This window comes from Cydia splendana, chromosome Z (assembly GCF_910591565.1).
Source record: "Cydia splendana chromosome Z, ilCydSple1.2, whole genome shotgun sequence".
NCBI classification, from domain to species: domain Eukaryota; kingdom Metazoa; phylum Arthropoda; class Insecta; order Lepidoptera; family Tortricidae; genus Cydia; species Cydia splendana.
In genome coordinates, this window is record NC_085987.1 from 49,008,204 (window position 1) to 49,025,700 (window position 17,497).

Consider the following 17,497-nt stretch of genomic DNA (forward strand, 5'->3'; position numbering starts at 1 on the left):
ATTCGATATTAGTTAACTATAGTACCTAAGTAATAAGCATTTGATCATATTTAGATATAATCTTATAAAAGCGAATGTAACTCTGCCTGTCTGTTACCTCTATACGCTTAACCGCTGAACGGGTTTAGATGAAATTTGGTATGGAGATGTTTGAGGCGGTGCCCGGGTATTTATCAATCACCATCATCATTCCACGCAAACTAAGACGCGGGCAGTAAGTGAGTACTATATTTATAATTTAAAGATTATTTTATAAAAACAGGGGCGATTTCGCGCATTTTAAGGCTAAACTCAAATTGAGATTCTCAAGTGCATTTAATATACAACCCTAACGCAAGAAGCAGAAAGCCTCTTTTACTTTAACGTATTTTTATGTTTAGGAACATCATTTACTTGCGGCGTTCTGGGAAAACATAATGACAGCGCGGCTAGTGTGAAATCGTAAGGGCGTAAGGGACACTTAACTAGCAGCTCTTACGCCCTTATACCACACAGTGGTCGTATATTTTAAAGCACACTGCAAAACCGACCTTAGCTCTTCAACGATAAAGTTCAATTTCCAGCTATAATAAGGATTATCAATTTGAAAGATTAATACATCTTAATCTGCGAACCGTCAAGTATGAAACAGATTTTCAGTCGAGTGATACCACTTTGTCGGCTGTTAATAAGGTGCTACTAGTATTAAGATTCCGTAAGAAATCGACCTTATTGACAAAAAACAAAGCGGTATATTTAGTCGACACAAATTGTCTTTTACGTTAAATTTGTTTAATGATCCCAACTGCCAAAAAGGCGTAACGGACAATAATTATGTTATTTATTTTATGCGGTTGCTTTTTCAGTCTCGACGGCCGAAATGATGCTTACCTACTTCGCAACTATATGGTGAAATGATGAAGTCTGAATGTTCTGCAGAAATTCTTGCTTTTTCACGACGTCTGTACCCACGAATAACATATGAGCAGCCCACAAGATGCCCGAAGACATTAGTTCACACCGCAGGCTACTCCGAAGGCTTCTAATTCCGAAGAACATCCATTTGAAATCCTTCCTTTGCACTTACACCATTTTACACCCTGTCTTTTGAACCGTAAATACATGAGTCGCTTTGTTGAATTACACAAATACTTTGTAACACGCAATTCGCGGTGCGTAAAGATTCTGATACGTGCAAGATATCGCCTGTACATTCATTTCGCATTAGCCTGTACCAGTTTATGATAAAAAAATAAGTACGTAAAAGCATTGCATACATTTAGCGTGTGAAAAAAGTCGTAAACGAACCGCCGTGGATGTTAAAACCTTTTTCTATGAGTCGTGATAAGTTTTGGGAGTTGAAATGATGCTTGTAAATGCCGATGGTTGTTTACAACTCTTTCGGTTTAAATACCGATATATGATAAAATGGAAGTTGAATTAAAAATGTAAATTTCGAATCACCTTATCTCCTCGCCCTGTTTTAAGTGCTGACAGATGTAGATGTACCTACATTTTAATCACTTGTTCCTTTATATTATAAAAAACTAGATTATGCAACAAGGGATTAAATTAATATACGTCGTAATTCTAGTTATTACATTTATAAATCAGAGACTAAATTCTCTGAACTATTGCATACCGGAATAAGCAAATGTTATTTAATTGTCTATTTAATACTCCCGATAATCTTGTAAGGAGAATTCCACTACAATCGAGTAGAAATTTAAGTACATAAATTAAACGGCAATGAACATTCTTTGATTAATTATTTGGTACTCCAGAGCAATTATAAAAAAAGGCTTAAATATTATTTATTAGGAAGTAAACTCACATAAAAGGTTTCTATTTGAATTTACTTCCATTTTGTAAGATTAATTTATAGACTGAAATCAAATGAACTGGCCGTATACTTCGCATGAATACCTACTTTAAAATGAATACAACACATAAAGGAAGTGATAAGCGCGTTATAAAACAGGAATTTTTCGATTAGAACAGGTATTAAAGCAAAAAATGCGTTAATTTACATAAGTAGCTTATTTTTAACTTTGTTTGTGTAATTAGGCCAATATCAATGGATAATTTGAGCCCTTGGCGTAAAATACTTCTTTGAATGTTGCAAATTAACCCGCAATTATGTATATGGAGTCTGTACAAAAAAACAAGAGACAATGTGTTATTTGTACCAAAGTAGATCCTTAAACTGCTAATTATTTGAATGGTTAATTATGGAGGCTTACATGTCAGTCGTGTAATACTAAACGAAACAAATAAAAATTCACCTCATATTTTCCTAATGTCTCTTTCTATACTGTATTCAGACAGTTCATTTCACTTCAGCCTAAATAAACCTACATAAATACAAATGGCGTAAGGAACACATTACCCAATGTGTTCGTTACGCTATTTGCGTGTGATATTTACCTGTAGCACCCTCTTCGGCAGCCCCGTCTTCTGGCTGAGCTGCTTGAGGTCCTTCGCGTCCGGGTTGTGGTTGATCGCGAAGTAGGACTTCATGGTGCGCAGCTGGTGGTGCTTGAAGCTGGTGCGCATACGCTTGGTGCGCGACGTGGAGCCCAAGCTGCCGCCGCCGCGGAAGCCCATCTCCAAGTATTCGGGGTTCAGATCTGGGTCGGGCAAAACATTAGGCGATGCAAAAACGATCGGTAAATTCCTGTGTACGCTGTTGGCGATTACGTCTTTCGGGTCACAAGTAGCGAATTATCATCATCGTTATTAATTTAGCTGAAAAAATCTCCTGCCATTGAAATGAGGAGTCCCAGACTTACTTAACTGCCGTCACAGCAGCATGACGAAATCATTCAAAGTTGAGTCAAAGATATACCTTTGAATTTTAGTGAAACATCTTTATTACTGATATGCCGTGGGAAAGTTCCCGAAATTGAAAATTTTCCACTTAGAAAAAATTCTCGGAAATATCAATCGAAATTTTCAATTTCCAAAATAAACGTTTCCTGTGAACTGTGTGAATTTTCCAGGAGTGTTCCAGCTTTTTCGAAACTTTTCACAGCTTGCATATATGTATATAACCTTTATCTAGTTACAAGGATGAAATAAATTTGAATTATCTAATAACTGGAACTAATCTGAATTTGGTACCGCGTGAGCATGGGCGATCATATATAATTGAAGAACTGTGTCCAGCAACTGATTTGTAACTCGTGGTGATAATGATGATGATACTCCATAATATAAACCGAACGCATCTCTATATTTGTCTAAAATATATGTTTATAACTTTAAAGAGACGTAAGCGCCAATCAGCTACATTCATAAAACAAAATTAAATATTAAAATGTAGTAGACCTTAACATTAAATGAAATTTTATCATGTCGTAATTGTACTGAATACCAGATGCCGTATTGTAATTCATCATTATTGTATCTAAAAAGCTTCTTATACAATTAATTTATAACCACATAAAACAATACGTTAAAAATTTAATTTATTAACCGTAAAAGCGAGCGCAAAATGCATTATCATTATAATAATTTTAATTGGATCATACACCAATTCACACAATTAAGTAAAGTGTACGAAGAATTACCAACGCATACCAGAACAGTCGCTGTGCCAATTCGCTAGCAAAAATTACAATAAATCTCACATTAAAAAAAAATTTCGTTAGGTTTATAACGTTTTTAAGTCACTTACGCCAAAATGACCCGGTGTAAGTCCATCCTTGCGGTTTTATAAGACTACCTTATACCTACCGTAATTAATTTCAATTTGTATTTGTTTTCAAACGTTGTCACCTCGTCGCATTCTGGTTATCGCGTCTCAAGTCAGACGGCTAAAGAAAAAACAAAATCGATACCGTTGACGCCAAAAAGCCGACGGTGTCATAACATTTGATTTCATATTTAAATGCAAATTACATTTCGAATCGAATGACGTTAAAATGTATTAGCGATGAGTATAAAAAGATCGTAAGTTTAAATGGAAACAAACTCCCTCGTTTTATGTGGGCAATAATTTTATTTTAATACAGATTTAATCTCTCAAACGTTAAAATCAAAAGTTTACAAGTTCTTTAAAAGTCGTTTTAATTACACGTATTTGGAAAAGCGCATTTTTTAACAAAACGGGCGCGCGTTTTTATTGCTGGCCAGTTTCCTTAATAAAACGGTTGCCGTGGCGCTTGAAATCTTCACCACGAGGGCCCGTGTGAGTCGGCTTTACCTTTTGTCCCGTTCTCAGCGGGGCGGCGAGAGAGGGAGGAGAGGAGAGGCAGGAAGGCTCGCGGGGAAGTTTACAACTGCGTCGTAAAGTGATCGTAACACGGGTATGGGCACTAGCCATTGTTTTCAGTTGCGTTTTATCAACTGTGCCTGGCGACTCGGGGTGGGGGTTGCAAGGTATTAGCGAAAACGAAATGTGACGTTTCCGGCATTACTTAAAAAAAGTTATACTATTATTACTTTTGAGCCATTGTTCATAAACATATTTTTGAAGCTACCTTAAAATATTATGATCCTAACGCAATTACTACTGGAGTTTGAAATAACTGGCGTCCATATATTTTTGACTGTGAGTTGGCTGTCAATTGATATATATTATACTAATATAATACTCCATGTACATAAGGACTTTTTTCTAATGAAAACGTTCCTTATGCCCATGAAGTATAAGGACCCATTTCTGGAATCTATATTGGAAAGCCACATACACTGATCTGACGTAAATATCACAGCCCCAAAGCGAAATATTTTAATTACATATTTAAGCACTGTAATTGTGAGGAACTATTTAATTAATGTACCACCCGCGCCCACTCAAGGGTCCGCTCCCGCCTCCGCTCGTGGCTCACGCCCGCCTGCGGGCTAAAGAACGCCGCGGTTTAACGACCAATAAACCCTGTTGCCAACAAAAACTAGTAAACCGGCGCAACACCTCACCACGGCACCACTTGAACGTGTTGACAAAACCTGATCAACGACCACACTAGCATTTGTACTTAGACCACAACATTTGGTCGGAAGCTCGGAAGTACTATTTTTGATCACTTACAACAAAAAAAAAAAGAACAAACGTACAATCAGGAGAGATGTGGAAATTGTTTAATAATCTCTTACCTCGCCTTGAATTCCATAACGTCGGATGTGAATGTCAGGACCAAAATGCTTTATAATATTCAACACATTCATTTTTAGAGCACCGTACAAAACTTTTATAGTGATACTGGTATTTCTGTTATTTTAAGTTTACGAGATACATAAAGTACATGAGGTCAATAAGTCAGTCAGTCATAAGATAATTTTCAGGCAATAAAAAATTTAATAAAACTTTTAAAACCTTTTATTCATTAAATAATTACACATTCGACTTTTTCTATAGTTTGCCTCTCAAATGTTTCGTTTTTGTAGATGGCGTTGGCGGTAAGGGACTTGAGACCTTATGCATCTAAAATGCCTATATGTTGTGAGGTGTGTATCGGTAAGCATATACGACTTTTTGTCAATAATTTTAGTAAGATAACTACGTATTGGATAAAATGTTTGAAGAGTAGACATTAAGTATGTATACCTAAACACTGTTCAATTAGAAGAAATGAAAAAGTCCGATCAGATTATATTTGCATGAAAACCGTCTTTTTAGATAGTATAAAAAAAACTAAAACGTTTTCACTTATCCAGAATAAAAGGCACAAATACCTTGTCTAAATAAAAAAAGAATGGTCTAGTTAGCTCACACAGTTTATGATATTGCATTGACAAACAAAAGTGTCAATTTTGTCTTGGCTCTTCTAAAAAGTTGACTTTTTGCACATCCGACCTTATCTTATACCGAGACGACGACGACTTATAGACGAGAAATTCCTATGTACATATATATATATATATATATATATATATATTTCGGCGAACACGGTAACGGCTCTAACGGTTTCGATGAAATTTACTATATGAGGGTTTTCGGGGGCGAAAATTCGATCTAGCTAGGTCTTATCTCTGGGAAAACGCGCATTTTTGAGTTTTTTGTTTTCCGAGCAATGCTCGGTCTCCCAGATATTGAAACTTGATGCGAGTTATCAGTTTGAAAATGGCAGCCGTTTCTATTCGCAATCTTTTAGAATATAAACCATAATTTTATTCAGTAAGAAAATAAAAATAATTGAAAAGAAACCGATACACGTGGATGCTAATAAATAAATCAATAAGTTCTCGCTGCATCAGAGCCAGTAGCCACGTAAAAGAATATCGAGTTCCCAACTCGTCAATTTTCTTAAGGAAATATTATACCTACCTTACAAAACGACGCAAAGGACAAATTATAGCGCAAGACGGAAGAAAAATTAATCTAACATTGGAGAACGAACGTTCAAAGAAAATTGCATTATTATTTCTCAAGGAAAAGCTTTGAGTACAATAGAAAAGGCGGCCCTTTGTGGTTCTTCTCTGTGGTTATTTAAAGTTGCTTTTTCTATTAAAAATATGAAATTTTCTTGAAGTAACATAAAAATAAGAACTGGCTCATAGAATCAATGAATTTAACATTTATTGGATTTCTATGATTTATAGCAGTTAAAGACGGCTCATAAAGTATAAGTACTTAGTACTTATTATCTACTTACTCATTTTAATAAAACTATTTCTTATTTACTAGGCTTTTCTGCAGTTTTTTATATCGATTTTTCTCCCAAGATCAGGAGTATAATTGATTAAAGGTATTTAGGTATCTACATAATATTTAGTGTCCAGTCCAGAATCAACTTAAATTGTTTTATTAAAATATAAATAAATTTAGAACAGTCAATCGAAATACCACTGAAAGTTTATATCCATTACGCCAATTGTCTAATCTAAAGGTATATCATTAAAGTATTTACAACCTAAAATCATCTACGATTATACGCGCAGTTTATCGTAAGGTCGTATAAGCATTCTATCGTAAACTGTGTTATACTGCCGTGCTAAGTCAAAACGCCCTATCTCCATATTAATTCAACAGTGGCATACGTCGTATCATGTTAACCACGAGGCTTTATAATACCAGAGCTTTTATTGCGATTGCATACCGAGCGCAAGCGAGGAGTTACAAAAGGCTCGCTCGAGTGCTAGAAATCTTATGTTTGGACTGAGTTATTTTAATACTTGTTAGAAATTTGGGTTATATTTAGAAATTCAAATCCTATTCTCTTTAAGCCGGACGCCAGACGATATCGGCCTGTCAGTTAGAACAGAAATTTGACAGTTCCGAACAACTGACCGGCCGTCGGCCGGCCGGATCGTCTGGCGGACTGTTAGTCAGTGGTCGGCTTCAGATAGGACTCAACGAATCCTACTGATTTCAAAGTGTATAGGTAAGTACTTGCGAAAATATAAATGTATAATCATATGTACCTACTTCATTTTGTGCTACTCTTCATTATCTTGTGCCTTTACTTGCAACCCCTCTGGCTTTTCCCCCTCCCTCTTGATTATCTCATCATAGATATCATCAGACGAATCGCATGATGGCCTCTTATATCATCAAAAATACATTTGCATGCTAGTGTACATCCACCGCGAACAATGTCAAATGAATATCAAAATAAATTAAAATATTAAAGTTATACTAGGCCTCCACGCCTCGCGTTCGCGCAATAATCAAAACAAACCCATTCCGCCAAAGTTATAAATGCACTGTAAACAATGCGTACGCTAAAAATGCATTTCACATTACACGACGGCGATGGAAAAGGGCGTAACGGACAAATTAGTGACGGTGCATATGGCATTGCGATACGGCGTTATTATCGGCGTAAAACGCTCCGGTGGACGCATTATTGCGAGCTAATTGCAGCCGACGTAAGTACCTATTGGAACTTATTACAGATTGAATCTGTTTGCTTTTGGAATTTGGAGTTTTGGAAATAGTTTGTCAATAAGATATGAAATGGGAACAATGCCCCAGGCTAATTTAGGATTAGATTTATGATAATTCCCTAATTCTGCAATAATGTATGAATAAATGTACCTATACCAGATATGAAATGAAATGACAACTTATAATCTATTTCATGTTAAATTATTACGTCTTTAAACGTGTTAAAAAAAACAACGGGTTGCACTCCGGGAGTGCCGTCAGAAATGAAAACTCAGTGACATTGTAACTCAAAATATTAATAACAGCACCATCTAGTGCAAAATGTCTGTAGCACTATGTATAATTGAGGTTAACGCCATCTGGCGTTATTTCGTCGCATTACTTGAAACCCCTAAGCACATCACTGTTAGTAGGTACTCGAGTTATATTAGTATCAGTCAGAGTACTCACTAGATGTCATTTAAATCAATAAAGAAAAACTCAATGATATTGTAACAGTGTCCGTCACACGGGACGTCACGTCTTACGAATCTTACCTGTCGCGAGTTTAACATTTTTTCCCCATCACAAAAAGTGCACAGCGCAGCTAAAGAAGTTTTCACTTCAAAAATAGTTTTTTGTAGCAATTATAATACTACATATAATATATGTAATTTAATAATGTCAGTAAATGATATAAGGTACAGCAGCCAATGAGTTTACAAATATCTGAACAAAGCCTCTTATACCAAGCCGTTAAAGAGCGTGTTCTAATATTTTTGAGCAGCTTGGCCGCTTCTAAATATCCGATGGCGACTGTAAGTACATACGGCCGATGCTTCGCACAATGCTTATACTCGTAAGATCTCCCACCGATACGATACCGATGTGCCAGTGTTACTCGTAAAAGTGACGATTTTGGTCGAAGAAATGTAACTTTTAACACTGACAGATCGGTATTGTATCGCTGTGACATCTTATATTAAGCATAGTCGGAATACGGCCGTCAGAATGTTTTAGCTTAACTTACGCCTTAACCTAGCTCTGGAACTAAGTAGTAGTGGATAGTTGAATAGCCACAATTTATTCTACATTTACTTTTCTTACCCCGCTCAGTGAAAATTCAAATGTCGTATGTCCAACTTAATCTTATGTCCCTTACGGCATTTTTCCACGTTGTACCAGAATAAAGGCTTTTCTGATCGCGATCCGCGTTGACGGTTCGTCTCGTGTTTGTTTGCCTTGATTTAGTAGACTTTAACTCAACGATAACATTAACCAACAGAAAATGATCCTTCAATCATACACCCTATAGATATACCCATAGCTCAGCCTATAATGGTACTTTCACCCAGTCTAAAAAGAGCTAGAGCTTTATACAGCAGGTCTAAACGAAGAGATCTAATATTGCTGGCGCAAAGAAAATAATGTTTACGCTTTTTATTTTCCATTATAAAATGAACTGTAGCTGCTATAAAAAGCTTGTAACAAAATAGGTCAAGAAATACTGGCCTTTCATACTTTATACCTTTATACTTACATTTCAAGTTCGTATATTGTGATATAATAGCAAATATATGCTGACCGTTGCTTTAATATTACGACCGAAGTTTCAACGTTCTCTTGAGCCTGGATTTCTTAATTTATTCTGGCCTCGGATTCTACAGAGTTGGTGAATCAGATTATAATGGATTTGGAGTGAATCCATAACTAATATACGTCGGTCTATGTTTTTATGTTACGTGTTTTTGGGAAGGGGTCAGGGTGTAGTGGACGTCGCTCTGGGCGTTCGTGCCAAGATACGGTCGCTCCGTACACCATCGTCGAGACTGTTCGCCGTCCAACACAACACCTTATATGCATACACGGAAGGTCCACCGACGGTCATTTAAGAGTGTGCCCAGAATGCTATTTTCATATTGTAGGTACGTACTTGACATTGCAGAATTAATTAGGTATTGAAATAAAACCTTTAGTTCAGTAGGTTAGTTAGGTAGTGTTTCAAATTGTTGTTTTAATACTTTACTGGGTTTTTTACAGTATTAAAGGGCCCACTGATTAACAGTCCGCCGGACGGTATCGGCCTGTCAGTTGTTCGGAAATGTCAAAATGAGGTTTAGGTACTTACGAGTAAAGCCAAAATTGATTTTACCGCTGTAGCTTCAAAACGATTTTAGGCAATTCCGTCAAAGCGTTTGTTAGCTGTAACGTAATTATGACGTAACAAGTAACATTTTACAAGGTAGGTACAGTTACGTTCAACAAGTAACATAATATATGACGTAAGCAACATTTTTACAAACAGAAAAAGGTTTTATAAGAAATAATCCATATTTATCATACTAAAATTTATCAAAATGGACTCCAAAACTACATTCGGAAATGATGCCATTGATAGTAGATGCTTTTGAAATTGATAGTTGACGATACCTTTTTAGTTTTGGTTCAAAATATGATTATAAACTTGATATGTAGGTATTTGTTTTTTTATTGAAGTAGCATGAATAGCAATAGCTATGCAATATAGAGGCCGGCTGTAATATATACTGTCGAAGTTGTACAAATATTTATAAATAAGCGAGTATGCGAGCATTAAAAGCTACCTCAAAACAATAATAAAATATCAATTAAAAAACTAAATTAACCAAACCAGCTGACAATATAAAAAGTTTCTAGAAGATTACCCGGCGCCGTAAATGGTACAATTAAAGGAATTATATTTGATACGTTCGTCAGGCAAGGCCGTAAATCTAACCTAACTATAAAAAGCCAGCAACAGTAGTAATTTATACGTAATGAAGTTGTCACATCTGCTTCTAACCTCGCGTAGTATCACCTTTTACCGACGCTTTGTCGCGAAATGGCACAAATCAAACTTAAATACAAAGAAAATTTAACTTTATGACTAAAGTTTAAAGACCAAAATGAGATAGTCGCAGCATGGTGGGTATTATGTACATACGCGTTCGAATTGGGAGCGCGAGTTTTTCTTTAGTTTTTAGTGTTCGGTTTCGTAGCCGCGCCTCCATAAATTTTGTATAACCTCGTTTACCGTCCAGTGATTTATCCCCCGCCAAAATATGTGCCCCGTATTTTTTCAATTCCTTTTTTTATCGAACAGTTCGAGTAGTCGATCGCAGATAGGCGTCGACGGTAGTTGGTAATGAAAAAAAGGAGAAATTTCACTTTTCGGGCAGAGACAAAAAGGCCCCGCTTTGTTCTTTTAGTCGATATAAGATAAGTGTCACGACAACGGCTTATGTGCCCGTTTATTTAGTTTTTCGAGTGCAGATTTCGCTGTAGCATTCTTTCGATGTTTATATAAGTTTTGAAGGCTTAATGTAAGGAGCGAGCGAGTGGTTTAATCGAAGTACTTTACCCGGTGGTTAGATAAGTGGTCTGGGAGCCGTCAGGGCTAATGTGATATCCATGTTATTCCGTTTGGTGAGCGCCGCTATCGCGGCCGAGACATCTGTGTCGGTCGGCCCGGCCGGTCGGTGGCAGAAGGACCGCTCTATAGGTACTCTTTATTTATTACTTACCTCCTTCCATTTCCGAATCACACGAGGTTTTAAAACTAAATTTACAAGCTATGAGAAATCGTTGTTTTTTCTGTTTTACAGCGGATATTAATAAAATAATAAAAGAACGAAGGTTTATTTGAAAATGTTAACCATTTATAACGCGTAATTATGATTGGTATTATGCATAGTCGATAAAGTTCGGCGCGGTGAGGCGATTAAAAAAACATTTCATTGAGAGCATTGAGACTGATTCATAAACAAGGTATAGAATATAGATTAATGGTAGTGCGGTGGCTATCGATTTATCACCAGCCTCTATTCGGTGGTCATTTTTTTGTGTGTCGTGTGATAGTATCAAGGAATAACTCTACCGTTTTAAGTAGTAATGGGAGTGAATGAAATATGTTGGGTCACTCGTCCCGAGGGCTGTCACCGCTATTTAGATAAAACCCTGTAAAAAAGCTGACGACTTATTTGACTTCCTTTGGGAGAAATAAGTTGTATCTATAGAATTTAAAAAATGGGGACTGTTTTGTTTTATTAGTATGTACAGTGAAACCTGGTTAAGTGGGACCTGGATAAGTGAGAAACCTCTATAGCTGGGACTCATGGTGCGGTCCCGACACTTTAGCACTGAATTACCTCTGTTAGTGAGATAAAACGAACCTCTATAACTGGGATTCGTTGTTGTGATTTTATAGTCACGTTTACCTCTATAATTGAGACAGAGAGTGTATTTTACCTCTTTTACTGAGACTATATTTATAAATTTACATTTTCCTAATTGTTTTTAAGAATTTTATAGGAATTGACCTCTATATCTGAAATAAGGTCAATCTATGACCTCTCTAACTTGGACTTTATTGATCAATTTCCGTATTCTTACTAACTCTTAGTCTATCCATAAATTCCGCATTTGCTTAATTGTGTGTAAATGACTTCAAGTTTGATTTAGTTACTTTATGTAGTTAAGACTATCGAAACGAAAGCTGAAATCTTGATAAGTAACACGAATAAACAAATTTTCATTTAATAAATTTCTAAGACGCAATGAAGTCCGTATCAAATTTAATTTTATTTTAATATATCTATCCTTTGGAGAATCATTCAAAATAAATTCAAAGAAATATTTAAACAGACTTAAAAAATATTTAGGGACAAGGATTATTTTACCTTATTTATTTTTAAAGATAATTACAAAATACCTTATTAACCACCTCTATAACTGAAATATACTCTATTCTCACCTCTATTAATGGAACCCTCTGTAAATGAGACAGAATTTTATTTGTACCTGGCTAACTGAGAGCCTGGGTAAGTGGGCCTCTTTAAGTGAGACAAATCTGCTCGTCCCTTGAAGTCTCACTTATCCAGGTTTCACTGTATTAGTAATAACCTAATAACTGTAATAAGTACGTATTTTTTTTCAACAAGTTTTGTATCAACAAGTTTATTTTTAAGACAGGTTTTGGTAGAACGTAATTCTCACATTTACCATTTACCTACACGCTTAGATCTAGTCCCAAACTAAGCAAAGCTTGTACTATCCATAGTACAGTCAGTTGCTGGCGGCCGGTGGCGCCCCCTGCGCTGCGGGCAGACATGCGGCGCAACACCCCTAGCTGGCGGCCGGTGGCGCCCCCTGCGCTGCGGGCAGACATGCGGCGCAACACCCCTAGCTGACGGCCGGTGGCGCCCCCTGCGCTGCGGGCAGACATGCGGCGCAACACCCCTAGCTGGCGGCCGGTGGCGCCCCCTGCGCTGCGGGCAGACATGCGGCGCAACACCCCTAGCTGGCGGCCGGTGGCGCCCCCTGCGCTGCGGGCAGACATGCGGCGCAACACCCCTAGCTGGCGGCCGGTGGCGCCCCCTGCGCTGCGGGCAGACATGCGGCGCAACACCCCTAGCTGGCGGCCGGTGGCGCCCCCTGCGCTGCGGGCAGACATGCGGCGCAACATCCGCGTTCACATTTATAATTTTTGTCGCAACCAGCCCTGTTCCAACTTCTAAAAATTAGATTTGACATCAGGATAGCTTCTCTGGTGGCACGAGTGAGATGCAGTAGTATTTGTTTACGATAGATATAGCAGACAAACGACGAGCAAACGAATCGCCTGATGTTAAGCAATTACCGACGCACGTGGACGTCTGCAACACCAGAGGCTGTGATGTAAGGTCATAGCGGTCAGGAAACAGAAAAGGAAGGTTGCGTTGAGCATTGATGGAAATGTGATCTAATGTTACAAGTCTAGTCTCAAGTGGCATCACTGACCTTTTGCCCCTTTCGGCACTTGATACGCGCTTGACCAATGACAATTTCGCCGCTTTTCAAATGTAAGTAAACTACACGTCTCGTCGGTCGTGTCACATCAACAAATCCAGTTGACGTTTCCAACCGTCGAATGGGAGCCCTGGACGCGAGTCGACAACTCGACAATCCTAACCATCTCCAGATATTCGGCATCGCTTATCACGACTATTAAACGGCATGGGAGCTATTGAAGTTAAAATGTACTACGTATAGTTTTATCACCGACAGAATTTTTTATAGTTTCCGAAGCCAAATTATCTTATCTTTATAAAACAGAAAATGTGTTAATAGTTCGCGTCTTTTGTGTAGAATTTTTTTAGCTGCACCTTTACCGGGCGATATACTTTTTCCAGTACCTGAGACTCAAATAAGAAAAACGTGATAGGTAGGTATATACCGGGTGTGGCCTGTAACACGAGCAAAGAATTAAAACAGATTGTACTCCTCAAACCGTGACACTTTTGTTCAACAACTTTTAAAAATTATGAAGTATTTAGACTCCCTATTTTTCATACAAAATAAATATTATCTTCAATGGACGCCATCGCCACGCCATATCATTGTGACTGACGTTGCTTTTCACGCCTTAAACATAACAAAATTAGCAATACATTGTGTCTTAGAATAAACTTTAAAGTGTATTAAAAATCAAACCACAAGTTATTTTTAAAAGTCGCTGAACAAATGTTGGTCAGTATGAGGAGTACAGCCTACAGTTTAATTTTTTGCTCATGTTACAGGCCACACCCGGTATACCTACCCCGGTCGTTAACTTTTACTGTTTTTCTGAATGTTTTTGACCCATCAGTTAGTTTTGACGAGTCGCTTTAATTTATTATGCGTTTAGCGCACAGCTGATCGAATGTGAATGCCCTCTTAACTAACTTTTTAATGTCCAGTCTTACCTGGCACTGGCAGGTATATTGGCGCGCTTTAGACCGGACGCGTTTTTTTTTTCTTTTTTTTAACGTGAATGGACCAAGGATTTATGAGTATGCAGTTTATCTGTGATTTTGTGTCTCAATCTATTAATAACGTTTTTATTCTCGTGACGTCACTACGGGAAGTGACGTCGGGCATTTTTTCTTTGGCGTTTTATAGATTAAGAACAGTTAGACAAAAAGCTATTAACTCGTCATATTTGTACCTACTGAATCTACTGAGTCAGGTTTAACTAGACTTAGGTATTTACGGATTTTTGCCGAACCTTCGGCCGAAACTTGATCTTTATGCCAAAAACTGCCGAAACTAAACCTTCGGCTGGACACTCTCACGCGCCAATATTTAAAAATAAAATAATGGCATAGTGACATTATTGACATCATACGTCATAATTTTATCGTCATCGAATAGTAAGAGTCGCCTCCAGAATCTCGCGAACTAAATTGACATGAGTTTGACAAATAGGAATAGCAAAGAAAAAATAGTCACGCGTATATGTCGATAAAATGATATCGATAAGTAAGATATTGCACTTACTACCCATGTGATAATTGTTTACGGGTCATAAACGATTTAGATTTATATGAATGTGACGAAAAAAGTGGTTGATGATTATTTAATTACAATATAATATTATGTTTATCCAATATCCATGTCCCTACTAGTACTATAAAATTGCACAATTTTCGAAATACCAAGTAACATTTGTAAAATAACTGACATAATTACAAAATTACTTAAAGATACATTTTAACCGACCGCGCAACAGTAGCGCCCCTAGCGGTGAATTCTTGCGATATTCTCTAATTCAAACTTTTTTGAATATTATTATGTCGATATGAACAGCACTGGCCAAACTGTGGTATCATTTGTGCACATTGACCTGTCAATTTAATTCGCGAGTTTCTGGAGGCAACAGCCAATAAGTTTCACTTGGCCTCGCAAATTTGAAACGACAAATCAAACTGCACCCGTCCAACTAGGTAACCTATCATTGATATAAGTAGTATAAAATAGTTTAGTTTGTAACTCACACGTAAAATAGAACCAATATGGTGGTGAACTCGCGCTCGTTGGCGATTCTATGCGTGCGTCGTCTGCGGTGCGTTGTCAACAAATAAGCCCAACGTCATCTTAATAAGCAAAACGTCGTATCACGAAAGAACTATAGAAGCAGACAATACATTGTCAAGCTAAACTCTAACCTAGCTAATTCAAGAGGTCGAATCTAGTAAGGATTATAGCAGCACTTAGGACGTTTTTGAAGTAAGTGAATGCCGTGGGCGTACGCCCGCCCGGCCCCACGCCTTCCGAGCTACGCGACGCTTGAAAACTAGGACGTTTATATGAGAAAATGTCAGTGTATTTTGAATCTTTTGGCTTGGACAATAAAGTGAGTTATTGAGAGGAGGGTTTTCTTGCGAGCCGGCAAAGTTACTATGCGTACACTTGTAAATATGTCTGTATTGAAAAAATATCGAATTTCTAATTCCTTTGGCTTATGAAATGAAGAATTTGAATACTGTGATTATCTGTAGGCTGCTTATATCTACCTGCCTATCATTACATTGTTTATTGTATTGACCGAGTCACGAACTGCCCCTTTGGCTTTTCGAATAGGCCCTCTCTTAGGTGAATTAGGTACCTAATAGTTTTATAGCGAGAGCCGCAAACGAAATGAAAGCAAAGCGACGTTTCGTAAAATTGGCTACAGATTAAAAATGCTAATAAAGTTTAAACACCGACAATATTTAACTGCACAAAATTATCGTCAAAATACCGTTACATTAACTTAACGTAGTAAAATACTTGCAATTAGTAATTAACTGCTAATTTCAGTAATTGATGGTCAATAAGTACATTGTAACACGTATGAAATAATGACATTAATTTCTTTTAATGTAAACCGGCCTTTATTGGTCATTCTAATGACCACCTGCACTTTATTAAGTGATTAAAGTTATTAAAAAAAATCGCCTACCTCCATTCAATACTAAACCTTAAGTCTTTACATACAGTAGAGTTTTGCTTGTACAGCGATAGTTAGTAAGTATTCTATACAGGGTGAACTGTTTTTGGTCATTCGGCTTTTTGCGATCGGTCATTTTCGCCGCTGCTCGGACGCCTTCGAGTTTTTGCGGACCATATCGATTATAGACGTTACATATTAAGGTAGCTAGTAGTTTAAGCGAAATTATACTTTAAAGTTATTATTTTAAGGGTTACGGTGACCGTTTTGTGGAGTGAACTAAATATTCTGGTATGCGGCGAACAGTGAAAGATAAATTAAATAGTTATTGCTGGTACTATTATGTATATTTGTCTAGACACTTTAATTTAAATGAATGATTAGTCTCACGACTAAATGCAGTACGCGCAACACAACGCCAGCGCATGTAGCGGAATATAGCAGTTTCAGCTTATGTATGTGTTTATTATTGAAACAAGGTGAGGTGCACATTGTAGGCTCTTGTTTGGAAAGGTCTGGTCGTGTAATAGGTCGGTACCTATTTCAGTGATTTCTCGTGAATACCTTACACAAGCTGAGAATCTTTTCCTTTATATCAATAGAGCACCAGCATTATTAATGTACCAATTTATTTGCTACAATTTATGTATACCCATGTACACACTCTTTAATTTTTTGAACAAATTTCTTAATTTAAATCAAAGAGAATTTATACTAATAGAGAGGTAAAGTCTAAGAAAAAGAGTACCCCTTAGTTTGACTTCCAAAACAGATGGCGCTGTACTGCGCCATATGTTTTGCGCTCACTGAATTTTCAAACGTCAAATTTTGACAATCAGAGTTACCGCAAAATGTATGGAGCTGAACAGCGCCATCTCGTTTAGCTGTCAAATTCGAAGCACGAAATTGTCTTAGCGTTTACGCGTCTTACTCAATGTATCTTGTTTAAATTTAGACTT

At 37.3% G+C, this 17,497-nt stretch overlaps 1 protein-coding gene and 1 long non-coding RNA gene across 3 annotated transcripts in view; both read right to left on the reverse strand.

Annotated features, from left to right (window-relative positions):
* LOC134804170 (uncharacterized) overlaps window positions 1-17,497 on the reverse strand; it is a 442,923-nt gene that overhangs the window by 47,385 nt on the left and 378,041 nt on the right. The gene's annotated exons all lie outside the window — the stretch shown is intronic.
* LOC134804097 (protein apterous-like) overlaps window positions 1-17,497 on the reverse strand; it is a 178,515-nt gene that overhangs the window by 25,016 nt on the left and 136,002 nt on the right. The window contains exon 5 of one of the 2 annotated variants that reach the window (XM_063777025.1): window positions 2,407-2,609. The exons of the other annotated variant lie outside the window; for it this stretch is intronic. Within the exon in view, the coding sequence (XP_063633095.1) occupies window positions 2,407-2,609 (203 nt within the window). The remainder of the gene's footprint in view (window positions 1-2,406; window positions 2,610-17,497) is intronic. 2 annotated transcript variants of the gene reach the window in all.